The sequence below is a fragment of the Mus musculus genome, chromosome X (genome assembly GCF_000001635.26).
Source record: "Mus musculus strain C57BL/6J chromosome X, GRCm38.p6 C57BL/6J".
Classification (NCBI taxonomy): Eukaryota; Metazoa; Chordata; class Mammalia; order Rodentia; family Muridae; genus Mus; species Mus musculus.
The window spans coordinates 166,518,822-166,546,787 of NC_000086.7; the positions used below are offsets into that span (position 1 = coordinate 166,518,822).

General features: G+C 43.1%; 1 protein-coding gene across 1 annotated transcript in view; it reads right to left on the bottom strand.

Moving 5' to 3' along the window:
* Positions 1-4,185: 4,185 nt before the first annotated feature.
* Positions 4,186-27,966, bottom strand: part of Egfl6 (EGF-like-domain, multiple 6) — a 62,710-nt gene continuing 38,929 nt past the window's right edge. The window contains exons 7-12 of the mRNA NM_019397.3: positions 27,600-27,722; positions 19,593-19,913; positions 17,379-17,459; positions 13,151-13,252; positions 8,493-8,758; positions 4,186-5,150 (exon numbers count right to left, since the gene is read on the bottom strand). Coding sequence (NP_062270.1) covers positions 5,040-5,150; positions 8,493-8,758; positions 13,151-13,252; positions 17,379-17,459; positions 19,593-19,913; positions 27,600-27,722 — 1,004 coding nt within the window. The 3' untranslated portion in view covers positions 4,186-5,039. The remainder of the gene's footprint in view (positions 5,151-8,492; positions 8,759-13,150; positions 13,253-17,378; positions 17,460-19,592; positions 19,914-27,599; positions 27,723-27,966) is intronic.

The window sequence follows — 27,966 nt, forward strand, 5'->3', positions numbered from 1 at the left end:
GGTTGTGTTCTGGACAGTCTTTTGTGGGGACACATTTGACCAGAAGTGTTATTGCTCTGATTTGTGGTGTCTGAGGAAGGTACTTCTTGTCTCTCCCTCATTTTCCTCACAGTAAACCCGATGCACAGTAGCTGCACTGTTTGGCTTCTGTGATAGTATTTGTGGAAGTTGCTCTTTGCTTGAAAGCAGACTCAAAGGCCACCCGTTTTCTGGGTGCTGAAGAGAATGGAAGGGGCCATCTTTTGTTGTGAAGAGTCTGGTATACTGCCTGGAATGGATTAGCCCTCAATTCCAGCTTTGGATGATGGTAATCTATGTGGTGGTCTTTGAAAGAACAGAGCCAGCCTTACTCCGTTCCTAAATGCCTAATTAGGTGACTGGTTGGCCTTGGCAGGGGGAGTTCCCTGACCTCAGCACCCTCTCTGACTTCTTCTTTTTCTTTTTGAAACAGAATCTCATGTAGCCCAGGCTGGCCTTGAACTCCATATATAGCCAGGATGATCTTGAATTTCTTATTCTCTTTGCTCTACTCCCCAAGGGCTGTGATGACAGTCATGCACTGCCACGTCTAGTTTATTTGAGGCTGGGGCTTGAACCAAGAGCTTCTTGTATGCTGGGTAAAGATTCCATGATTGAGTGCTGGCCATCCCTAGCTCCTGGCATTTGACTTTGGAGTTGAGTACTGTGGAGGCTACATTACTGTGAGAGATCGCGCAGGCGAAGATGACATCCTTAGTAGGCCATTGCTACAATGGTTCCTTGTCCTGCTTCTAGAGTTGCGACTCACTTCCATGGCTCCTGTCTACATGCACGCTACTGTCCTTGCTGTAAGTGACTTGGGCTCTGTTTCTGTTGCTCATTACCAGTCCATATTGACATAGCCTTTGAGTGTGTGTGTGTGTGTGTGTGTGTGTCTGTCTGTCTGTCTGTCTGTCTGTCTTTGTGATTCCAGGACAGGAAGAATCTAACATTACGTCAGTGCTGAAATTTCCTTTTGGATTAAAGCATTGGATGCTATTTGTATGAAATACTACTCAAGAAAGGTTACAGTTGAAGCACACACCTTATGGTGCTTCCCTGTGCTTTGTGATATGAGAATACTCTCCCATCATTTGCCAGAGACCAGGCAAGTGAAACACTGAACAAGCATTAGTAAGAATGAATTGAGAGAGCATGAGAGGTCTGTAGGGCTGGATGCATTAAATGTCGCAAGCATGGCTGGACTGGAAAGGTTTTCCTACTCACAGAGAAACATAGGTTCTTAAAAGATCACGAAGGAGACCTGTGGGAAGAAGGGGCAGCAGATGCCTGAGGTGGTATCTGTCTGGTAAGTCACACACTAGGACAGACACTGCCTCAAGGGGATTTGCCAGGGTTTCTGAGAGATTCCACACACTGCAGGATGCAGTTTCCTGTGCTCAACAGGAAAGCTGTGTGGTACACACAGCTGGCAAAGATGAGCTAAGACTCATCTTTGGAGAGAAACTGCCCCCTCCCCACACTTCCCTTCTTCAGGGTTTCTTTGGTGTAGCCCTGGATGTCCTGGAGAAAAGACTTTTTTTCCCTCTTTCTTTACTCTCCCCACCGCCTCCTCTCACTTTACACCCTCCCATGACTTGGTTTATTTTCAGAGAGTCTCTCTGTGTAGCCATGACTGTCTTAGAAGTCACTAGACCAGGATGGCATTGAATTTACATAGCTCTGAGTGTCTCTGCTGGGACTAAAAGCATTTGCTATCATGCATGCCTAGGCCACATGTTGGTATTTTGAGGGAGTTTTATGTAGCTCAGGCTGGCCTTGAATTTGCTATGTAGCTGAATTTGCTATGTAGCTGAGACGAACTTTGAATTTCTGATCCTCCTGCCTCAGTCTCCCGAGTTTAAAGGTGTGTGCCATCATACCTAGCCTAGGAAAAAAGACTTTTGGAAGGAGTAACAGGATACACTAAGGACTTTTAACACCACTCAGGAATACTAATGAAGAGTTCCAGATTCCGGTCAGTGGCACTATTTCCCTCGGTCTCAGTCCCTCTTGAAACTACATTGGCATTCACAAACAGAAGTCATGCCCAGGATATACTGCTGGGGGCCCGGGGGGGGGGGGAGCACTGGGATACATCCCCAATGTTGGTTGCTGAATTATATGAGCCTATGTGTAACTACAGTCACAACCTGCCTGGTGTTGAAATGTAGGTTTGTGAAATACTCCAGATATTTCAAATCATGCAACAAAATTTCACATAACTGACATTCAGCTTTGACAGAGGTGGGGTGGAGTTGGAGAAAGAATATTTTCAGGCTTTTCAAAGCAATTTCTGTTGAAGTATTACGTACGTTAAGTACATTAAATGTGTTGTTCAATATGTTTCGCACAGTGAACATGCCTATTCAGGAGCCGAAACCACAGACACATGCACATATATAGAGATGCATGCATACACACATCCCACACACCTCTCAGAACACCAGAATTATTGATTTTCTACAACTTTCCCCTGGTGTTCCCTTCTAACACCTTCCCACAAGAGTAAACACACCCTGGTCACCCTGATTCCTCTTCCATTGATCTTTTTTTTTTTTTTTTTTTTTTTGGTTTTGACCCTTAGACAACTTATAGCACATAGTGCATATTTTCTGAATGTTGTTGAGTGCTTCCTTTTTATTTATTTTTACTTTATTACTATTTTTTTTTGAGGCAGGGTCTCACTATGTAGCCCTGGCTAGCCTAGAACATTCTATATATTATACCGGGCTGGCCTTGTACCCAGACATTCACTCACCTTTGCCACCTGACTACTGGCTTCAAACATGCTATGTAGCCAAGGATGCCCTTGAACTTCTTGATCTTCCTGTCTCTACTAACCAAGTACTGGGATTCCAGGTCTTTGCGGCTATGTTTGATTTTATTCATTGCTGGTGGTTAAACCAAGAACTTTATGCATGCTAGGCAGAACTCTACCAGCTGAGCCACACATCTCCAGCCTCTGATATTATATAGCCTAAGCTCAAGAGAGCCTCTCAGATTTGTCAAAGGATTCATTTCTTGTGAAACCTTTCCACTGGGGCTCAGGAGGTAGCTCAGTGGTAGAGTACTTGCCAAGCAGATACAAGGCCCTAGGTTCACTCCCTAATATGGCAACAAGCAAACAAATAATACTCCTCAACCTTCAACCAACGAATTGAGAGGAATTCATGAAGGCTCAATAAAAGCCAGTTTTGAAAAAAGAATTATTTCTCGCTATTCACTATCTGTCTTGGGGCAGGATTATAAAATGGTGCTAAGTCATAACGATTCAAGTCAGCTTGTAAATTTCCCTCCAGACCCTTTAAGTATTCCAAAATGCAGGACCATTTGAAAAAAACAATAACCCAAACCAAAACCAAAACCAACCAACCAAAACAAAACTCACTTTTGAAGCAGGGTAACAAATTATAACATGTTCCCTAATTGACAGTTCTCCCTCAAAATGTGAGACGTCTTCACTTCGTGTGTGCTTATTTTGAAGACATTTAATCACCTAAGTGCTATCTTATAGTCTGACTGCAAAAGAATTTAAACAGCAGTTCTAGGGGGGAAAAAACGAATTCCAGGAAGAACAACCCATCTTCACTCAATAGAACATGAGCCCTGTGTCAAGGGTGAAAGTATCGTTCACTGGTAAGAAGACAGTGTTCCTAGCTGACCTTTCTGGCTGTCGTACTCATCTACTAGATTCCAGAGAGCCAGGAGGCTGATGGTAGCTGGTGAATCCATATGAGTGCCTTGTGCTCTTTGCACAAAGGCATTGACAGATTTGCCTGTACTATTTTTTCAGGGCTATGTGTATAGTGAACAGCCTTGGTGAATATACATAGTATCTTCCTTCTGGAAGAGATTTGATACCTCTCTCTCTCTCTCTCTCTCTGTGTTGTGTGTGTGTGTGTGTGTGTGTGTGTGTGTGTGTGTGTGTGTGTTTGGACAAAGTCTCATGTAGCTCAGGTTAGACTCAAACATACTGTGTACTCAAGGATGACCTTAACCTTCAAATCTGCTGGGATTTCATGCAGGCACCATCATTCCCAATTTATCAGGTCCGTGAGCCAGCAGTTCATGCATGCCAAGCAAGCATTCCACCACATGAAGCGTCCAAGCCCATTTGAATCAATTTTCAAGAATTTTTAAGATGACAAAGTGTTTCAACAGTGGATAGAATAAAAAAATTTATTTTCCAGAATTGTACACATAAGTAAACAGAGTCAGTAAGATACCATTTTATCTTACTATGACACAAGGCCGTTTACTGGATATGATTATAAAAAAATTAAATGAGCAAGCTTGACTATGAAAGAGCAGGCTGAGCCACAAAGGCACAAATCTATGTTTAATGTCATTGTTTCCAAGAAGTACCGTGAAAGTTAAACAATTTAAGAAATTGATTTACTCTGTGTGTGTATGTGTGTGTGTGTGTGTGTGTGTGTGTGTGTGTGTGTGTGTGTAGTGTAGTGTAGTGTAGTGTATGCATGTATACCATACATATGAAAGTTTCCACAAAGGCCAGAAGGGCATTGGATTCTCTGGAACTGGAGTTCCAGATGGTTGTGAGCTGCCATGTGGATGCTGGAAATTGATCCTGGGTCCTCGAGAGGAATGAATACTTTTAACCACTGGGCCATTTTCCCAGCCCCAACAATTAACCATTTATCTGTACTTATCATTTTCTGTTGTTGTTATTCTATGTTGTTATATAGGAAAGTTCACCAACTTATATAGGAAGAGCAAATGTATAGGGCAGGGGGAGATGGGCTAGCATTTCTACATTTTGTAATAAAATGTGGAAAATTCAGAAACAAATGAGAAGGCACAGTGGCACTATATATAGGCAAGTCTTAGTACATTTGATACAAAAAAGGCATGTTATGATAATATTTCTGTTGGAACATTGTACACTGTCAGCTTGTAATTATAAGATGGAAGAGTCCTAGGCTGTGATATAAAAAGATACCCTAGAGAAATGACATTTTAAAAGCCACATATGAAGCTACAAAGGAGGACAGTGACAGTCAACCTTCTACAGATAAAAAGTCATCGGGACACAAGCCTGACACCAGCAAGACTCCATCCACTGCAATCTCTCCAGTTTTGCCTTTGCCACGCTCTGCTTCAAAAATGACCTAAGAACAGAGAGAGAAAAGAAGGTTACTTCCCAGCCATGATGTTAGCAAACTATTGAACTGCTGTTAGCAAGGACTAAAGTTGACTTTCTACTGTATAGAAATTGCCTTTCATATGATTACATATAATCATATTGATTGTATGCCAACGTGTTTCCTACATGCTAAGTTCTCATGGTGAGGATTCTGTTCAGTGAAGATAGGCTCACAGCAAGCTCTGAAGGATTCTCAAAAGTCCTGTAATTCTGAAGAGGGAACTTTTGGAATTGCCATGTAAAGAAATGAAGCAAAATCAATGAAAGATCTTTTATTGTTTACTTTTAAATTTTATTTCTTTAAGTGCATGCGCACACGTGTGTGTGTGTTTCTGTGTGTCTGTGTATGTGTGTCTCTGTATGTGTGTGTGGTGTGTGTGTGTGTGTGTGTCTGTGTGTATATCTCTGTCTGTGTGTGTATGAGTTTCTCTGTGTGTGTCTGTGTGTGAGTGGTGTGTGTGTCTGTGTATGAGTGTGTCTGTGTGTGTATGTGTCTTGTGTGTGTGTGTCTGAATATGTGTGTACGTGTGTGTATGTGCATCTGTGTATTTGCGTGCATGTATGTGTCTTTCTCTGTGTGTGGTATGTGTCTCTGTGTGTTTATGTGTCTCTGTGTGTGTGTTTGTGTATATGTGTGTGTATATGTGTCTCTCTGTGTGTGTCTGTATATGTGTGTGTGTGGTGTATGTGTCTGTGTGTGTGTCTGTGTCTGTGTATGTGTGTGGGGTGTGTGTGTGTGTGTGTATGAGTCTCTGTGTATGTGTGTGTGTGTCTGTGCCTGTGTGTGTGTAGTATGTATATCTGTGTGTGTGTCTGCGTGTATGAGTCTCTCTGTGTGTAGGTGGTGTGTGGTGTATTTGTGTTTTTGTGTGTGTCTGTGTATGAGTGTGTGTGTCTGCGTGTATATGTGTCTCTCTGTGTGTGTCTGTGTGTGTGTGGTATGTGTATCTCTGTGTGTGTCTGTGTCTGTGTGTATGAGTCTCTGTGTGTGTGTGGTATGTGTGTCTTTGTGTATGTCTGTGTATATGTGTCTGTGTGTATGAGTCTCTGTGTGTGAGTGTGTGTCTGTGTGCCTGTGTGTGTGTGTATGTGTCTCTCTGTGTGTGTGGTGTATGTTTCTGTGTCTCTCTGTGTGTCTGTGTATGCATGTCTATGTGTGTGCATGTCTGTGTATGTGTATATGTGTGTCTGTGTGTGTCTCTGTGTGGTGTATGTATGTTTGTGTATGTGTGTGTGATGTGTGGGTCTGTGTGGGTCTGTGTGTGTCTGTGTGTGTGTTCATATGAGAACAGATGTCCATTATATATCCAAGGATGCTCTTGCCCTGTGTATGAGTCTCTGTGTGTGTGTGGTATTTGTGTCTTTGTGTATGTCTGTGTCTGTGTGTATGAGTCTCTGTGTGTGAGTGTGTGTCTGTGTCTGTTTGCCTGTGCCTGTGTGTGTGTGTATGTGTGTGTGTGTATGTGTCTCTGTGTGTGTGTGTTGTATATTTCTGTGTCTCTCTGTGTGTCTGTGTATGCATGTCTATGTGTGTGCATGTCTGTGTATATGTGTGTGTGTGTGTATGTCTGTGTGTGTCTCTGTGTCTGTATCTCTGTGTGGTGTATGTATGTCTGTGTATGTGTGTGTGATGTGTGTGTCTGTGTGTGTCTGTGTGTGTGTTCATATGAGAACAGATGTCCATTATATATCCAAGGATGCTCTTGCCCTGTCTATCCTCCTGTGTCTATCTCTGAGCACTATAATTACTGGCATGCCCCACCATGCATGGTTTATGCAGTGCTGGGACTGAGCCCAGGGTTTTGTGCATGTGAGCCAATTCCTCTACCAACTGAGCAACCCAGGCCCCCTCTTTGTTCTTCTATTATGTGATTACTGGCCCTTCTCTTTCAGGAAACAGCTCTTGTCAAGGTGCTCCAAACTCAGCAAACTCTACATCATTTTATTCTATTTGTTCTTTATCAAATTCATTAACCAACTTCCTCTTAAAAGAGTTTCCTTTTCCTTTATCAAACTCATTTCTACAGTAAAAGATTAACTCAGTAGGTCTGAGTTGTCCGAAAGCTCAACATTTGAAAGAAGGCTTTGCCCTTGACTGCTTACTAAGAGTCAGCCTCCAAGCCCTTGAAACTACTTAGTCCAGAGTGTTTTCATATTCCTGTAACCTTTAGCCAAGTCAGATGGTCTATGTTCAGAATGTTATTTACGATAGGGGCCTTGGGTTGCATGATATCAGTATAGCCTTTGGGAATGCTGGAGACCAAATAACTAAGGTCAGCCATGCTGGCAATGATGTGGGCAGATAGACCCATAGGGATAGCTTTGAGGGCTTGGAGAGATAGCTCAGTGATAAAGTGCTCGCTTTGTAAACAGATGGACCTGAGTTTAATCCCCAGAATACATGTCAAAAAGCTCTGCATAGCGATATGCACTTGTAATTCCAGTGCTGAGGAAACAGAGGAAGGTGGATCCCTTAGACTTGCTTGTCAGCTTGTCTGCCATACTTGGCAAGTTTAAGGCCTGTCTAGGGAAATAAAGTGGATAGGTCTGAGTAACAATAGCTGAGGTGGCTCAGCCCCTAACCATGGCCTTCACATTAACAAACAGACACACACACACATATCACACACACACACACACACACACACACACACACACACACACACACACACAGACCTTTGAATACCAAGATCTGGGCAAACTTTGCTGGTGTGTAATATGTTGTGAGTCTTGCCTTATGTGGTTGCTAGGAAAATTAAGATCTGCCCAGGCAAGGAAAACTATAAACTTCTGTCTGGTCCTTTCTGGTCTCTGCTTATATCCCATTTTCTCCTTGTTGGTTTTAATGTATATAAACAACTGTAAATGTAACAGTTTTTATCAGTTCTACAAGACCTTCTAAAGGTTCACCCCCACCACACACACACACACCCTAGAATGGTCCTAAGAATTCCTCATAACAGTCACCCCCTTCAGTTCAGTTAAAACAACCTTAAAATATAATCATATTCTGTCTGCCATTTATTGAGCAAGTTCCACACAAAGAATAGATGGGAAATCTTTTTTCCTGGAGTGTTTATTTTTTAACATATTAAAGAATGCATAACCTGGTTTTCATGAAAGTTAGTAAGAGGAGCCAGACACACCGATAGGCCACTTCTGTAGAACCAGACAAATACCCTCATTAGTCATGCTGATTAGACAACTCTTGCTATCTTTGTACTCCTAAGACCTATAGACATCAGTAAATAGTCTGTTGAATCACTTAAAAAGCAAAATGTAAATATGAAGTTCCTTCCGCACTTACACTTTTGGTAGTATCGATCCCTTGGTACAACTGGATTTTTCCTGTCCTCCACCTTCCATCCTCATTTTTAGTCTCTTCCCATGCCAGGGCATTGTTGCTATTTTTCACGAACACTCGAAGTTTTCCTACTTTGTCCCCAGCCAGCCGGTAATCAAAGAGCAAACAGAAGTTGCTTTGGGGTGTCAAGTTGGGAAGGAGAAGTTTCAATCGGCCAATATTCTTCTTGTGCCCTGCCAGTGCAGGGACTGCCATATAGTAACCAACATCTTTAAGAGAATAAAAGGCTGTGATAAAGGGTCTGACTAGCATACATAGACTAGCTAAAAAAATGAACAACAGTCTCCCATAGAAGTGCGGAGGTCTTTTACATTTCAATAGATCAGTTACACAAACGTGAACAGTGTAGATTGAGACTTGAACTTTTTTCCTATATAGAGAAGAGATCTAAGGGTCAGAAAGCTGAGGAATTTTCCAGATCCATAAGTATAGTGACTACGCACTGAAGGTGATTTTCAGTTAATGAGTTCTAGAACACTTCCACCGTGATTAGTTGACTCTTAGGATGCATTTTCTACAGTACCAATGATATGTAGGATATGATTGGCTTGTGCTGTTGTTGAGACAAAACATCCTAGTAAAAGCAACTTAAGGGAGGATTTAGTGTGGCTCACAGGTTCAAGGATATGTAGAGCCCATGGTGGTGGAGGAATGTGGGCACAGGAAAGGCAGCCTGATTCCTGGTTGAGCTAAGGCTAGAAACCCTGGTAATTCTAAAGGTGTTTCGCCTGATTCCCAGGCACCAGGCCCCTGTCACTAGTTGCAGCCCCCCATAGATTTGTGGCCATCAGTCACGTAAGGGCAACACCCTAAGCCCCTGCACATGTAGAAGACATGACCTGTGGTTATGTAGGTTCAAGACAGATCTCCATTTTAATGAGGTACCTAAAGGCCTGGAGGCTTAGACAATAAACATTCCTTTCCAGACACTCCTCCCTGCAAAAGGTATTTAACCTCAGACCCACCCTGAGAAAGTGGGATATGGCTTCACTCATCCACTTTCTGCCATGACAATAAATGTCTTAAAGCCATGGACTGCCTCTTTTCATTGGGTTGCGCTGTGGGGAGCCATGGAGAAGGCCTTCACCTAGAGAGCCGCTGTCTAATCTCCCAGAGAAGGCCTCTCTGAGCTCCCAGTCATCCCTGCCACCAAGTCAAGCCCAAGCTCAAGCAGAGGACTCTCCCCCAAGAGATCAGCAAGAACTCCCCTCTTTTTCCTTTTGACCCCAGGCTAGATCCAGCATGCGGGGGGGCCCCCACTCCATTCTCAGCCCTTCCTTGGCATCCAGGTGTGCCTGGGTGTCTGAGATCCTGAGAACCAGATGGCCCCAGCCTCCTCACAGGCCCAGGGACCCCTGAACCAGCTCGGGCTGTCTGGTGCCTCAGACTGCACGTTCCTACAGCCCACAGCCACCCAGTGACAACATGGAATAATTGAAGTCAACTTCCTGAGTCCCATCTCGCTGAGCAGCCAAACCCTGTGGCAGAGCGGACATGGGACCCATAATCCTACCTAGAAAGACGTGACAGCAGCAGGAGCTTGAGGCTGCCAATTGCATTGCATTCATTATCAAGGAGCAATGATGAATGCTCAAGCTCAGCTCCCTCTCTCCTTTTTTTCTAGTTCTGGACCCCAGCCCAAGGAATGGTGCTGACCTCATTTTCTGAGTGGATTCCCCCGTGTCAGTGGAAAGCTAGATAATCAATACAGCATTGACATTCCTGAGGCTAACCCACTCTAAACAATCTTTCACAGGCATGTCAGGTGATTCCAGGTCCTAGTAAGTTGACAATCAATATTGGCCATCACAGGTATGATGGCCATCTATCTACCTGGGTAGATCCAGACAGAAATGTCTCATCAAAGACCCTTGACCCATCTTGTCCTAATAATTTCTTGAGGCTCAACCACCATGTGTTAACACATCGTTCTTGTGTTCTGATGTAGGATGACCAGAGTTATATTTCCTTCTATGCTTGCAAACTTTCTAAGTGTCTCATAACCCGGGGAAGTGGACTTTTGGCTATCTCTATTCTTTTCATTGTGGCTTTGGTAAGAAACTTTTAAAAATTATTATTTTATATGTACAAATGCTTTATCTTTATATATTTTGTACATTGGCATACCTGGTGTCCTTAGGGGCCAGAAGAGGGCATTGGATCACCTGGAACTAGAATTATGGATGGTTGTTAGATGTCATGTAGGTGCTGGAAATCAAACCCAGGTCTTATGGAAGAACAGCCATTGCTCTTAACTACTGAGATATTTCTCCATCCCTAACTAAAACAACTCTTACACAGCATGGTCTGAAGAAGTTGACCAGAAAGTATTCCCATAGAAGCTGGGAGGAAAACACTGGGGATAGCATGTAGTATTCTGGTACAATTCCTGGAGACATTTGTATGACCCTGGCTAAGGCTGTCTTAGTCTTTACTGGATCCAGACACTGGTGGGTCCTCTTCCCCAGCAAAAGCATAATTCTGCTAGATGGGCAGGATGATCCTCAGTAACAAACATTTGAAAAGGAACAATACTGATATACTTAAAAACATTCTGGCAATATGCAGTATCTTTGCCGTGTCAATCTCCCATGTTCCTAAGTGGCCAGACTTTCACTCTCTTGTTTCCATTTCTCTGTTTACATTATTTAAAGTGTAATCTGAGGCTGGGACCTGAAAGAGATTTAAGGATGACAGAACATGTGGAATGCTAAGCCTAAGGTGTATGTAAATTAGCAAAATGCTCTATTCAAGGCCAGCTACTCTTTGGGTATTAGTCAGAGTCAGATATGGGCTATTATTAAAGAGCTTTATCCCTTATTAATCTCTAAGTGCAATGATTTATTTCTCAGTGGGATGACATACTATTTCTGTAACAGCATCACCAAAATTTATAACCTGTGATGGTTAATATTGATTGTCAGTTTAGAATCACCTATGAGACAAGCCTCTGGGCCAGCTGTAAGAGAATGTCTGTGGGATTATCTAAGTTTCAATTGGGTGGGAAAATCTACTCAGAATGGGGGCAGCACCATTCCTTGGGCTAGGGCCCAGGACTGAATAAAAAAGAAAGAGGAGGATGAGCAAGAGCATTCATTAAGCAAAGCTCCAGGATGCCTGGTGAAGTTTGAATGTGAAATAAACATGTTTAATTCATACTAAGAAGTCTATTTATCTCAAATAAAGGCATCCTGTACTTTATCCAGTAAACCTCTCTTCTGTGAGCTCTTCAATCCCAGCTAAAGCCTGCTTTCAGCTTTCCTTGAGGGTTCATCCCTCCAACAATAGTAATGTATCCGATCTTTCTCATGTACATTTAGCTTTGTAGGGGAAGTCAAGACTATGCAGAGGCCTGGTGGAGCTGTTGGAAGGGAGAAGTTATGATGTGAGTACCCCAGAAACTGAGAACATAGGGGTTATTTGCAAATCGAGTGTTTGCAAACAGAAGACTTCTCATTGGTGGGAGAGTCAATGTAAGACAATGCTGACCAGGTGAGCTGTCATCAATCTGGGGGTCCCCAAGCACTATAGCTCTGGTAGCACCAATATCTACAATCCCATGATGAAAAAATAAAAAGGAGAATCTTGTGTTCATTTTCAAGACAGTTTCTCCAAAGATGCATTCCATCTTGTTAAACTTGTCCACTGCCCTTGAATCTTTAGTGATGGGCTCACTAGAATGACTAATGTGTGGGATATTTTCTTTTTACCCCAATTGCTAGCTCTAACAGGGGTTCTTGGTAGAGATCAAAGCTTCCTGACTGCTGGTGCAGGCTTGCAAGGAAATAACTTGGGAAGGAATTTATTCTAAGGAATATGTTTTAATTCAAGGCTGAGCCTGTATATCCCAAAGGAAATACAATTCTACTGGTGAGGACATGGCGTCTGGAGATGTATAGCAGTTGTTGCAGTTACGTAGCTGGTCTTCATGAGATCAGGATTCAATATGTGTTCCAGTGTCTGCAAGCCAAGTACTCCACGCAAGGGGGACCCAGGGCCCATCAACAAAGTTGAAACAGACACCACAAAAGCCAGGAAGTTTATGGCTCAGAACTAATGTTGAGAACAATCCAAGGCCAGGTGGTCAGAATGAATTCCTTGGATAATAGAAAGGATGAGAAAGTCTTGTGTTTAGATCATTACCTTTACACTCATAGTGATTTTGATCCTCATCGGAGAGATAACTCTACTATAGCTCCAGTGTAGATAGAGGTCTTATTACCTTTAAAAGATTTATTTTCTATCAAAAAAGTAAAATGAAAACTACAGAGGACTGTGGCTGGCAAGCTGGCACAAAGGGAGGTCTCAGAGACCCCCTCATCCCCCCACCTTCCTCTCCTTCCCATCTCCCTCTCTCAGAAAGAAGAGGGTACATATAAAAGAGGCACACTGGGACACATTTCCTGGGTCATGTGGGAAAGAGAAGGATGAGGAGGAAGTCGACGCTATACCAAGTTACTCATCCATCAGAGGCCACCCGAAGGTCGAAGGTTCCCAAAGATGGTAAACAACCATGACCTAAGCAGGAACAGGCATTAGCATCTAGTAAGTAGTAACAGCCTTCTCTACTCCCGGAACAAGCTGTAGTGAAATTTAAATACCATTGTCTCGATCAGCAGGATGCCAGTCAAAATCATCTTCTCTATCCTGTTTCCAATCACAGACCCCAAGATCAAAGCTGCAGTCAACTGAGATGTTTAAGTCTGCATAAAAAAAAAAAAGAAAGAAAGAAACGAAGAAAGAAAGAAAGAAAGAAAGAAAGAAAGAAAGAAAGAAAGAAAGAAAGAAAGATCAGCACCATTAAGAACATTACAACAGTAGCTAATTTGCAACTCTGGAAGGCAATGTCATGGGTTTAGGCGAGTAGAATATAGATCATATTAATTGGCAAGCTTGCAGGTGTAGATTAAACCAGATACACTATTTCTTTTTTTAGACTTTAAAACTTTATGTGTATGCATGTTTTGCCTGCAGGTACATTTGTGCACCATGTGTGTGCCTGGTGCCCATGGAGGAGAGGGCATTATTATCTCCTGGCACTGGAGTTACAGATGATTCTGAGCTACTGCGTGAATGGGAACAGAAGCCGGGACCTCTGCAAGAGCAGCACTTGCACTTAACCCACTGAGCCATCTCTCCACATAACCTATTTTTTGAGTCTATAAAGGCATGCTCAACAAATTCTGTTGTAATCTTTGAGAATAAAACCGTAGGGGCTAGAAAGATGGTTCCGCAAAGCAGGGAATGAAACAGGCTGTTTACAAAACTCAAGCCAGAGACTGAAAACAAAGCTCAGAAACAAGTGTTTGTGGGATGCTCAGCCATACATAGAACATCTAAGTCACACCCCTCTCTACAAGGTTCAGGTATTCCGTAATAGTGAGAGAAAGCAGACCAACACACACATCAAATCAGTATTTCCCCTGCCCTACAACATCTCCAAACCAGATAGTTATAGATAGCCCCTGTGCCCCTAAGGTAGTGGCTCTCAACGTTCCTGTCAGGACCCCTGGCTCCGCCAACCATAAAATCATTTTGTTGCTACTTTAGAACGATAAACTTGCTATTGTTATGAATCATAATGTACATAGCTGATATGCAGGATATCTGATATGTAACCCTGTGAGAGGTTGAGAACCACTTTTCTTAAGGCCTTCTGGAAGTATTCAAATGATCCAATCTTATGTGGTCTCTCCTGCCCCGTCCCCCTTGCCTTTATTCTTAGAGAAACCTTAAAGACCTTTGGCCTAGTTTTCCACTAGGTCCTCCCCTTGCTCAGAGTGTCCCCCTTCTCTTGGGAGTGTACATAATAAATCACAGTTTCAATGGCTTTGGCCTCATGTTGTCACCTAGTCACCTCCACTAGTGCAAATCCAATGGGCATTTCATGATTCCAATCAACACTCTTTGTTAGACATTTGCCAGGGGCATATTGGATCAAATAAGCTGACCTACTGACAGGTTTGAACATGTTTCATTTTGTTGTTGTTGTTATTTGTTATGGCACAATGGATGTGGAGTTCAGATGTATCAGAGGAATACGTGGGGACTCAGCCAGTGCAGGACTTGAACCAGTGTCTCAGGTTACCTTTACATATAGCAGAGGTCTGCAAGCTAGCACCTTGGCCTACTGTCTATTTCGTATGGTAGCATACCATTCCGCTTACTTAAATGGTATCTTATTCCCTTAAGCTACAAGGACAAAGGGACCCTTGAGCTACAGAGACCAGGTGGCTCCCAAGGCTTCACCTGTTTGCTCTCTGGCCCTTTCCACAGAAGAGTGTGCTGACTCATGAAGTAAGATAAGGGTGAGACTGCACTGTGAGAGGACAAAGGCCGAGGGGCCTTCTGATTTAAAACTAAGGCTGGTCTCTCATGTCGGTTTGAGGGATTCAGCTGCTTATGCCAAAGGATCAATGATCAGAAAGAGGATAAGCAGCCCCCCTTTCTCTCCCCAACTGGCCGAAACTCATCACCACGCAGATCAGAATGGTTGCCAACTTACAGAGCTCTGCTTGCCACTGCCCCCAGCATGCTGGGATTAGCATTCTGTGCGCTCTCTTGATAGGCCATCCTTTGTTTTGGTTTGGTTTGGTTTGCTTGCTTGTTTTTGGAGACAAGGTTATTCTGTGTAGCCTTAGCTACCCTGGAATTGACTCTGTAGGCTAGACTGGCCTCAAACTCACTCAAACTCAAGATTTACTTGCCTCTGTCTCCGGAGTGCTGAGATTAAAGGTGTGCGCCACCCCTGGCCTAGCTCCTTAATTTTTTTTTTTTTTTTTTTTGAGGCAGGGTTTCTCTGTATAGCTCTGGCTGGCCTCGAACTCACTTTGTAGACCAGGCTGGCCTCGAACTCAGAAATCTGCCTGCCTCTGCCTCCCGAGTGCTGGGACTAAAGGTGTGCGCCACCACGCCCGGCCTTAAATTTTTTTTTAAATTACATTTTAACTATGCATTGGACAGTTTGTGGAAGTCAGCTCGGTCCTTCCCCCATGTGGTTCTTGGGCATCTAAATCAGGTCATCAGACTTGGTGGCAGGTACTTTTTACCTTCTGAGCCATCTTGCTGGGCCAGATGCTGGTTTTTGTTAGTGTGTTTGTTTGACTCATCTCAATTTGCCAAATGTTTTTTTTTCCTCCACAAACATCATGTCATTTAATTTGATTATCAAAAATATCTATCATTGGACCTTCAATAAACCTAAAATTCCTAGGTGATTTATCCAGGCTTCACAGACACTGAGTGCTAGGACTGAGCCTGAATTCTAAATCAAACTGAGACCTATATGACTGTCCAATTTATACAGGTTGAGTTTGGCTTTGAGATCGGACAGCATTAAAAGGAGATGGAATATCTTATCAGAGGCAATATGATGGAGATCTTAAAGGGAAAGAGGCTTTCTTTCAAAACTTGGAGAGGGGCTTCATTAAGAGAGATGGCCTAAAGTAAAGCGATAACCTACAGGAAAAGAAACCCCGCTGCCGCTGGAACATGAGGGTGGGATGTCCAGAAGAGAAAAGGACTTTAGAACAACTCCTGCACAAAAAAACCCGGCACATTCTGGCTTTTATAAGTTTTTTTTGACATTATCACTGATGAGGTGGGACCTCTCAGGGATAAAGTTATTTTCACTCGCTCATACTTCCTTAAAGTAAGCCAAATAAACCCATTGTTCCACCAACTTGCATAGAATGGTTGCTTTGGCCTGTCATTAGTGCCACATCTAGAGTGAATAAATGTCTGCTTATTCATGTCTCCCCAGGAAAAGGAGCACAGCACTGGTTCTGTGTGCCATGACATAGTGAGTTTTCTCTTGGCTGTTTATGATTGAGGCAGTAATTTCAACAAACGAAAGATGATACAGGAGAGAGTGGGTGAGCACAGACTCACCGGCTGCTTTTCTCTCTCTCCCAGGGGTTGATAAGAAAGTATGCTCTGCTTCTCGAAGTCCCTCCCCCTCATAGCTACAAGGTAAGTTTATATAGTACTATCTAGTGCCTGTCTCCGTGCAGGCATGTAGGCCAGCCCAAGCTAGATCACATGGTATGAAGGCTTAACTCTTTGAATCCCATTTGCTCTCCAGGTTTAAAGAGAAGGCTCTCTCTTCCTTCCTGTTAGGGCTCCTGGTGGCCATCTTGCTATTTATCTCCTCAGCTGAACCATCTCTTTCCCAGCTTTGGAGCATCATCTCCTAACAAAGGTCTTCCTGAAGGGTGATCTCATTTTAGCTCCTTCCCAGGAGCTCGCTACTGTTTTACATTATAAAATGCTTAGAAAAAAAAAGCCATAGTTACCGGAATGGGGAGTTTCCAGAAAGGAGCCAAATCTACACAGAACATTCTACAAAGGCTACTTGAATTTCAGTGACTGCAGAAGGGGTTGGAATGTTGCAGATTGAGAGCCAAATTATTTTGAGCTAAATTTTATTAATAGCCATTCGTTGCCTACCTCTATGTCTGACCTGAAATCTTTGTGACTACTGGGTAAATCTTTCTGGGGTGTATTTCATTTAGCAGACTCCTAGATTCCACAAGCCCCAAAGTTAAACATGCCATCAGAAAGCGGGGGGGGGGGGCTATAGCAGAGGTTTCCCCCACTTTGCTGGAACCTATCAACCTGGCATTTTCATTAATGCATTTGAAAAAAATGATTTGATTTATGACCCTCTTTGTTCTTTGTCATAAAGCTCTAGGGAACTGCTACTACATTGGAACATGATGTTTGAGGTACCTGAAATCTGTCTTCCTAGGACATGATCACTCCATTTATTCTCTTTGAGATGAGAGCTGTTATTATTATTATTATTATTACTAAATGTTATATCATTACCTTTGTGCTTCAGTTTGGAATTTAGCTCTTTTCTTTGGACGTAGACCAGATCCAAATCCTCTGCTTCATTTACCTTAGGGGCTGATAAAGAACCTCCATCAGTTAGGGGGAAAAAGGAAAAGCAAACCCCACATGCACTAAGGGAATAAACTTAGTGTCGGAACATAGGTTTGCCATGGAGTCTAAGGGCAGAACACGTTAGAGTAACAGCATCTTCCTCCCATATCCTCCCAGTTTCCTCACCCAGAATAATATTTTCCAAGTTCCCTCAGGCGAGCTCAGTATCCACAGTCTGGACACACCCCTTCTCACCAGGTATTGGAAACCCATCTCCTTAACATTTTTCATTAGTAAGGGCAATTATGTGACTGCTATGCTGTTTCTGACCTGGAGGAGCCTGTATCTGCTTATCCCTTGGTTAACTCCCCCCTGGTATCTGTCAACATGATCTCTAAGTCACACAGACAAGAATACAATAGAAAGCAGAGCACCCAGAAAGAAAGAAATGGGGTTCTCAGGATGAGGACTCAGGGTTAACACACAAACTGTCTTGGAGGGACTGAGACCTATGGTGGGTTCTGTTCACTATGTAGCCCTCACTGGCCTGGAACTTGCTACACAGACCAAGGTGGTCTCAAATGTAGACAGATATGCCTACCCCTACCTCCTCCATGGTGGAATTAAAGGAGTACATCACCGGGTCTAGCTATTTTGGGCTTATTATCAACATGCAATCAAAATATTCTCATTTCATAGAGTGAGTCCTTGAAAAGTGCCTTCCATAAAGAATAAAGGGAGGTGGGAGGGACTCATAAGGCCTCACCACTCCCTGAGTGGCAGTTCATAGTCACTGAGAGAGGGATACTGTAAAGAATCCATTAATCACCCCTCTGGTGACTATTGATGTTCCCCCATAGAAGATTCGGGTGGGCTGGGTCATTGGACCCTCACCGGAGTTTCTGGCTGCTCCCTCCTGTAACTCACAGACATTTGTATATAATTCTTCCCTAACTGTATGTCTCATGATCTTTGGAGGTGATAGAGTATATAGGATGTGGATGGTTAACTGAAGAGGGACTCCATCTATGCACTATGGGAAAGTTGTTATCCATGCGGAGGTGAGACTTAATGGTGGTGTGGCTGCTTTGGAGTTACTCACCCTTGGGTTCTCCAGAGTGGTAGAGCCCATTTAATACCTTGGGAAGATATTCTCTAGACCTTCCAGAAGCAACTTACTTCTGAGGACCTGCGTGCCAAGCCATTTTTCTTTTTCTCATTTTAAAACCATTTCACCGCATGTTCTTCATACTCTAATCTTAGTCCCTAATGGGTGTATGTCAGCAGTCTGAGTGTGGGTATAGTACAGCATTTAGAAGGAAGAGCAAGAGATAGTAATCTTAGGTGATCACAAAGGACAGAGTACAGGATAAAGGATAGGTAATGAGAAAAACCAGAACACAGGTAAAAGGACAGGTGGTGAGGAAGGACAGGATACAGGCAAGAGGACACATGAGTCACAAAAGAGGTTATAATGGTATTTTTTCCAAGTTTCAACTCTGTCCCAGTATTTTTCCTTTTCTGTGGTGGATAAGTTCATAAAAATGTAATGGGTAAAGAAAATGTGAAGCCCCAGGGAAGCGCCACAGCTTCCCACTGGCCTTGAGAACTGGAGAGGAGCTCCCTGAGAGGTGAAGGCTTTGGGACTGCATGGCTCTTTAAGTGACAGCCTTAAATTCACTGCGTAATATTTTTTATTTGTGACTTAAAACATGGTTGTATTAAAATGTTTATTTTTCCTTAGGAAAAAGTCTGTACGGTTCAGACTCATGGTATACAGAAATGGAGCTAAGCTTGCTTCCCCTTCCTTCCTTCCTTCCTTCCTTCCTTCCTTCCTTCCTTCCTTCCTTCCTTCCTTCCTTCTCTTCCTCTTAAAGATTTATTTATTTTGTGTATGAGAATACATTAACGCTAACTTTCGACATCAGAAAAGGGCATTGGATCCCATTACAGATGGTTGTGAGCCACCACGTGATGACTGGGAATTGAACTCAGGACCTCTGGAAGAGCAGTCAGTGCTCTTAACCACTGAGCCATCTCTCTGGCCTCTAACCCATTTCCTTTAAGGCAGGAAGTGTCTAGTCTTGTTTGTTGATTTGCCATGAGGAATCACATTCAGTTTTTATAAAATGCAAGAACAACAAAAGTAGTACTTACAGAATACATCCCCTCGGAGGGTTCGCTCCTGTTCCACCTCGTTCCTCAGGGTTTTCTCTCCTTTCTCTTCTTCAAGCCTCTCTCTCTTTCCCTCTTCCTTCTTTTTTTGTTCTCCATCATAGTTTCTGCCCCTGGAAACACCCTCCTCAGAGCTGTAAGGCAAGTTGACCTTAGGGACACGTGTACTGGCGGGTCTTGGGGTGACCATTTTTAGTTTCACCTTTTTCTTCATGGTGCGCTTGTGAGCCAGTAACTTCTTGATTCGGTCTTTGATGGTCCCAGGTGCTGTGAGTATTTCCTTCACAGAATGTTCAGGGATCACTGAGCCAAAAAGGAACACAGGAGAATTCCCATTTAGTTGAGGTCATTTATGAACGATAGGTCATTTATGAACAATAGACCATTTTGGAAGTGTTCAAGTGCAGGAAGTCAGTGCTTCCAGAATCAGCCCCAAGGAAGAGCCCCTTCAAGTCTCAGGGAATGTCATCGAAGACAGGGTAGAAAAATATGAGTGCCAGAGGATGAGGAACTGTGCTGGGGAGCACTGTCCTCTGGATGTGACCTCCGCATTGCACATAGGAACTGACAGTAGCTATGCTAACCTGCACAAGATGGAGCCTCTTAACATTCCATTATGGATGGAGGAAGGGCTTAGGAGGCTCCACCTTCTCGGAGGAGCTGTTGGCAGTTGATGGTTACTGGGAGCAGGTGAGTCACTTTCCTCAATGGTGTAGATATTAGTAAACCGCCCAGCTTCAATAGATAACCTTCCCCCCCCCCCCATCCCAGGATCATGGAAACAACTCGAATTGATTAAACTCAGTAGGTTACTGTCCTCCCCACCCCCAAGAAAAAGACAGAATCACAACCACAAAGACATGAAACTAGCAGGAAGACTTTAGAAAAAGATGCGGCGGAGTGGGATGAGAAGCTAATGGGGTGTGTGCGTCAAAATGACCAAAATAATTAGATAAGTGTATGAAATTGTTAAAGAATAAAGAAGAGAAGTTTAAAAATTATCAGGCAGGCCGGATCCTCTTCAAGGCTGGGCCACTTCTGGCTCTACTTCCTGCGTCCCTGGCCACATACTGTTGCAAGTGAAGAACAGCAATGGGGGGGGGAGTATCGGAACTGCCTGTGTTTAGAATTTGGAACATCATGTGAAAAGAGAGAATATTAAAGTCACTCCCCTTGTTCAGATTTAAAATACCATATGAAAGGAAGGAAGGTGAACATAGCAGGGTTTTTGAGACCCATTCACAGAAGCCTGTGTTATTTCTCTCCTAATAAAGCACTGCTTTTTAATTTGTATTTGTGTGTGTCTTTTATATCTTTCTTTAATTTATTTTTTGTTCCTTTAACTCTTCTGGATCTACTCTGTTACATAATTTCTGGCTACAAGAATGGCGTCTAACTGGTTCCGGGTGGAGCCACGACTTTCCAAATCAATCGGTCAGGAAGATTCCAGCTCCTCAACTACCCGCAGGCTTTCTGATAAAGAACAAAGATAAACACTCTGGTCCCTTTTCAAGAGTTAATTCAGCAGGGTGCTGGTGGCGCCTTCAGTCTGAGCACTCTGGGAGGCAGAGGCGGCGGGCAGTTCACTGAGTTTGAGGCTAGTCTCATCTACAGCGTTCCAGGATAGCCAGGGATACACAGAGAAACCTTATCTCAAAAAGCCAAAAAAAAAAAAAAAGTTAATTCAAAACAGGCCTCTCAGTCAGTTGGGGAGGAAAACACACCTCAGAAAAGCAGTCTATTTCAAAGACTTGATTATTCTTTTTTAGGTGAACATGCACAATAATGGACTTTCATTATGGCATTTTCATAGTAGTCCTAGAGACTTTTGTAGAAAGCACATCACTTACCTTGACATGCTAGCCAACCTAACTGGTCCTTTTGCATGTTATCCACTCTGGCTGCATGAGAGCGTTTTCCTCTTTCTATACCCTTTTGGTCACTGCCCTACTTAAGGCCCTGATAGTGCTTCCTGTTATTCTGAGATAAACACCAGCTGTCTTCTGTACTACACTCTGTGTGTCTTATCTGAATACTTTTTAAAAAAGATTTATTTATTTATTACACCTAAGTACACTGTAGCTGTCTTTAGACACACTAGAAGAGGGCATCCAGACTCAATGCAGATGGTTTTGACCCACCATGTGATTGCTGGGATTTGAACTCTGGACCTCTGGGAGAGCAGTCAGTGCTCTTAAGCTCTGACTCCAGCCCACCTGAATACTTTCAATGGAGATTATAAGGACCAGAGAGCCAAGGGAAGGCCAAAATTAGATTTTGGTAGTAAGGAAATGCTAGTGTAAAAGAATTTGCTGGGGCTGGCGAGATGGCTCAGTGGTTAAGAGCACTGACTGCTCCTCCGAAGGTACTGAGTTCAAATCCCAGCAACCACATGGTGGCTCACAACCATCCGTAATGAGATCTGATGCCCTCTTCTGGTGCGTCTGAAGACAGCTACAGTGTACTTACATATAATAAATAAATAAATCTTTAAAAAAATTTGCTTAAGGTCACTTAGCTAGTTAGTAGCAGAGTAAGGATTTGAAAGGCATGCACAGGAATACCTTCTATTTTCTACCATTTCTGTAATGGACTTACTCCTGCTTTAAGGTTTAGCAGTTACCTTTCTCTAGACTGACTCACATTCCTTGAGAGCTATGATTCAAGGATATATGTTGCTATTTTATGAGGAAATCAAACTGATGTTAAAAAAATAAGTTACTACTTTTAAAAATTGTTTGGTTTTTAAAAACCTCTCTCTCTCTCTCTCTCTCTCTCTCTCTGTGTGTGTGTGTGTATGTGTGGTGTACATGCATGTTCACAGATGAGTGTTGGCACAAGCATACCACAATGTGTGTGGAGGTTGGAGTAGACTCTCAGGCATTGGTCCTTTCCTTCCACCCTGTTTGACACAGGGTCTCCTGTTTGCCACTGCATATGCAAAGCTAGCTGGCCTGAGAGTTTCTGGGGATCCTCTTGACCCCGTTTCCTATTCACTATAGTACTGATATTGCTACCATTTGCAGATGTAGTGAGAGTTCTGGGGATTTGAACTCAGAGCCTTATGCTTGTATGGCAAGCACTTTACCCACTGAGTTGTCTCTTGAGCCCATAAGTGATTTACAAAACATATCACGAGCTCGGCAACCTGACTTTGAGCCCCAGAACCCACAAAAGTGCAAGTGGAGAGAACTGACCCTACAAAGTGTTCTCTGACTGCCACACTTGCACCAGGGCATGTGCACAGCCCCCCCCCCCCCCACATATTATCCACACACAAGTAATAAGCATAAATTTAAATATTAAAAGTACTAGTCTTTAGAGCCAGGGTTGAGCATGTAGCTCACTTGGTGGTGTGCTTGCCTAGCATGCACAGAGCCTTGTCTTTGATCCCCAGCACTGAGTAAATTGTGGCACATGCCTGGAATATAAGGCATCAGGAGGTAAGAAGCAGGAACGTCAGAAGTTCAACATGATCATCAGCTACACGGGAGGTTCAAGGACAACTGGGGATTCATGGGATCCTGCCCCCAAACTACAAAATGAAATAAACTAAACCCCTCCAAAACCAACTTGAAAAATAAACATGATTTTAGTATATTCTGGGCTGATAGTAAGCCCTGTCTGTGGACATCTGTTTATTCTGTCAGGATTCTTTTATTCTATAGTAAACGATACTAAGGGACAGGTGCTGTGATACCAATTTTTGCACATGTGGAAACGGAGGCATTGGAAAATCAATACTTGTTCTCAGTCCACAAATACTTAGCCAAGGAGCTGGGGAATCAAGTTAAGGTAATCTTATTCTAGAAGCTTTGCTCCTAGATGAAAAAACAAACAAACAAACAAACAAACAAACAAAAAACAAAAAGAAAGAAAGAAACAAACAAAAACCCCAAAAGACAAAACAAAACAAAACCCAAAAGAACAACAACAACAACAACAAACCACAAAAGTTTCTTTAACACAAGATATGTTTGTTTTGATGTGAGACTTATAATTTTAAAACACTGGGCTGCAATAATATAGAAAATGGGCTGCAAACAATGTTTTTTTCTTTTTTTTTTTCTAAATTTTGTCTGTTTTTATAAAAAATTAATTAATTAATTAATTTCATGTGAGTACATTGTTGCTGTCTTCAGACACACCAGAAGAGGGCATCGGATCCCCATTACATATGGTTGTGAGCCACCATGTGTTTGCTGGGATTTGAACTCAGGGCCTCCAAGAAGAGCAGTCAGTGCTCTTAACCACTGAGTCATCTCTCCAGCCCAATGGTTTTTTTCCAATTAAGCATTCTGCATTCTGCGTTCTCTCTCCCTCTTCCTCTCCCTCTCCCTCTCCCCTTCCTCCTCCCTCTCCCCCCTCTCCTCTCTCCCCTCTCTCCCTTTCCCTCTCTCTGTCAGACAGAACTGCTTGGAGTCCAGGGTGGTCTCAAACCCACCATGTAGCTGAGGATAGCCATGCAGCCTTCACCTTAACATTCTGCTTCTAGTTCCCCAGTCCTTAGAACCCAGGAGCTTATGCATGCTAGGCAAATACTCTACCAACTGAACTACATCCGTGGACCCTCTAGGCAGTTATCATTTCTAATTTCTTTGATTCTTAGCCCTGGAGGTGAGGAAAGTAGTCATGTAGAGGTGAGAAACACCTCTTTTAAAGAAACACATATTTTTGGAGGACTTCTCTTTTTCATGCACAACATTTTAAACTTATGTTTATAGTATTCTGCAGTACACTTTCAGGCCCTCAACAGAGGGTTGAGATGACACTTAGAACAAAACTAACCACTGCAGACTTTACTGGGCATCTATTGTATGACCAACGGAATGAAGTTTTCGACTTATGTCACTTCATTTCGACCCCATGACGAGCTACTCAGAGATGTGCCCATCTTAGTCTGAGTTACCTTGGGCAAATCCCAAAAGAAGGATTTGGGGAAGGATTCCAAGAAGGCAGAATGTGGGAAGGGGGACAGTGAGTCAAAAAAAGTTGAGGGGAGACAAAAGATGGTGTCACATTGGGCAGGTCATTACTATGGGCAACAAACTCAGTGTGACTGGAGAAATCTGAGAGCCTGTGTAGCACTACTGTTCAGGATTGCCCCACTCTATGAAGGGGAAGGAAAGGTGTTTATTTATAGACTCCAAGACCTCCATTGGCTGAGGGTGTTTCCTAGAGGCGCTAATTTCCCATCTCTAGCTGCACCTGAAGGGTCTGGGCAGCACTGTAGACAATACCCTAAGGTCACAAGGCATGGAGAGTCTACTGCCCTGTATCTGTATTAGCTAGGACCTAGGAATCTGCATGGCATGCTCCTGGAATTGGGGGACTCTTAGGTACTCCGAACTGATGACCTATTACAAGTGTCTACCACAGGACTATCATGAGCTCTGTTTGGGATTCAATTCTTTTTATTTTATTTTTTTTATGAGTGTGTGCATGAAGTGTCTGTGAATGTGTGCATTCATGTTTTTATGTGTGGAAGTACAGGTATGGGTACACATGGAGGCTAGAGGTCAATATCTTCAATTGCTATCCAATTATTGGGGCAGAGTATCTCACTGGAACCTAGAGCTCACCAATTCAGCTTGTCTGGCTAGCCAGCTTGATCTAGGGATCTGTCGCCACTTCCCAAGCACTGGGATTGTAGGCAGACAACCAAGCATGCCTTCCCGATTTTTTCATGGATGTTGGGGATCTACAGGCAAATCTTTATGATTATAAGGAAAGTACTTTACCCAGTAAGTCATTTCCCTACCTGCACGGTATCTAATACTTTGTTCTGGGACCCAGAACCTGGGTATCTCAAATGCCCTCGGACACTGATCCTTGCCTATGTCATTACTTCTCTAGAAGAGTCCCTGCTCCACGAAACTATCTAGTTAGCTTTGCAGAAGACTATAAGTTCTACCCACTGGTGTTAGTCTTCTTTAGAGGGGCCATTTTTGTTTCACATTTCTTTTAAAAAAATGTTCCAGGCACAGTTTATGCTTCTCATCATTATTTTTCTTCAAAATAAATGTTGCCAGTTCGTTTGGCAGTGCTTTATGGAATCTGACTTCTAGACTCACGAACAGCCCACTTGGATACTGCGAACCTTTTATGTGTGTGCGGTTGAGTGGCTATCATGGTGCATAGTGTTTAGTTTTGTAAAAGCTGTCTGTGTCATCGGGAGACTTAGCTGAATGAGGTCATAGGATGTGAGGCAAGTCAGCTTATGATTTACAGTCATACTTATGAGACCTGTGCCGAAGGGCATAGAGATTACTTGAGACAGGGCAGTAAACAATTCTAGAGCAGGCAGGGCAGCACATCCCCATGATCTCAGTGCTCAGAAAGCTGAGACAGGATAGTAGTCAGCTCAAGGTTATCCTGGGCTATGGAGTGAGTACCAGGCAGCCAGGAATACGTTTCAAGTTGTTGCTTCAAACAACAAACAAACAGGGCCGGGAGATTGCTCAGTTCATTAGAGGTGCTTGCTGCATAACCCTGGTGACTGGCTCGAAAAAGTTTCCTCTGACCTCTACATGCACACTGTGGTATGCACAATTCCATATCATGAGTACCCACAACATTCTCCCCCACATAAAGTAATAATAATAAGAAAATAAAAACCAACCAACCAACCAAAAACAGGACACAACACAACAAAGGCAAGTCTAGTCACAATGAACCAGGGTTAAATAAAGGAAGGATAAACGTAGCTATCTTTATCATCATTACTACTATTCTTGGTCTTTTGAGACATGAGACAGTATCTCATATAACCCATGCTGAACTTACTATGCAGCCAAAGATGACCTTGAAGTTCTTATCCTCCTAACTCTCTAAGTGTTGGGAGCACAGGTACAGTTCACCATGTCGACTGCTTGACTTTAAATACTATAGAACTCTGTTTACCAGGGGGTGGCCTGCACTGTAAGCATAGATAACTTGACCTGGCAGGAATTCTAGAACTTTCTAGGTTTTTGAGTGTTCATTTATACCACTACCACCCACCATCACCATTACTACCACTACCACCATCATTATTATTTTGGTCCTTGAAATCTGCCACTCCCAAACTGAAGTAATATGAGCTGATATCTAATTGTCTATGTTTCTTTCCAAGGTGTGAAAAATCACAAAGACTTGGATTAATAACCAAGTATCATAAGCTGGTGGAGACTCTGTCAGCTTGGATCTTTCCCCAAGTAAGAAAACATTGCCTCAGACATGGTATTCATGGGAAATCACTTTTCTTGTTGTTCTAAGTTAACAGTAGTAGATTTTCTAGTTCTATAAGCCAGACGGCGTATACATTTATAGTTTAAAATCACTGCCATTAAAGATTAAAGAGTCTAACACACACACACACACACACACACACACACACACACACACACACACACACACACACAGAGAGAGAGAGAGAGAGAGAGAGAGAGAGAGAGAGAGAGAATGTGAACTTTAGGATGACAAGAAGTGATATCTAGCACATCCTACCATATCTTGGTTGCTGTTCTGGAAAAAGTCCTGATGAAAGTGTTATGACCAGAAAAATAAGAACTGTGCCCTTGTTTGTTTGTCCCCCTACCCTAGGGTTTTTGCTTGTTTTTGAGACAGGGTCTCATATATCACAGGCTGGGCTCAAAGTCACTATGTATTGGAGGATAACCTTGAATGTTTAAACCTCTTGTTTCCATCTCTTACAAGTACTGGGATTACCATACCTAGTTTATTTGGTACAGGGGTCCAGGATTTAAATATGTTAGGCATTCTACTGATTCAATTAGTATCCTAGCCTGAGATCTTTCAGTTTTGTGCCTGCCTATGACTTTTGTAAGTACCAGAAATACAAACACAACTAGGAAAAGATACAAGGCTGAGGCACACACACACACACACACACACACACACACACACACACACACACAAGAACACTATCTGCAAGGAGTGCTTTGAGGGGAGCAGATAGCAAAACTGTCATGACCAAATGCAACTTACCAGAACACTGCAGGCCATTGCCCCTATATCCCTGCTTGCATTTGCACTTGAAGGATCCTCGGGTATTGAGGCAATTGGCATGGGGGCTGCACGGATGGGTATTCAGAGCACACTCATTTATATCTGAAAAGGGGGAACATTCCAGTGAACAACTTTATGATAAAAGGGCTTGCTGAAGGAGTAGCCTTTTCACCTGAGCAACTTCAAGGCCAACCACTCAACACTTCAGCAAACTAAGTGCTGCCTGAGAGCAGAGAGGTGTTCAAAACCTGAGGCCCTTTGGCCAAGAGCCCTGGCTTTGCCTGGCGCCTGCCTGGTATGTAGGGAGGGTGCCTGCAGCTCACCTCCCCCAGTGCAACTTCACTGC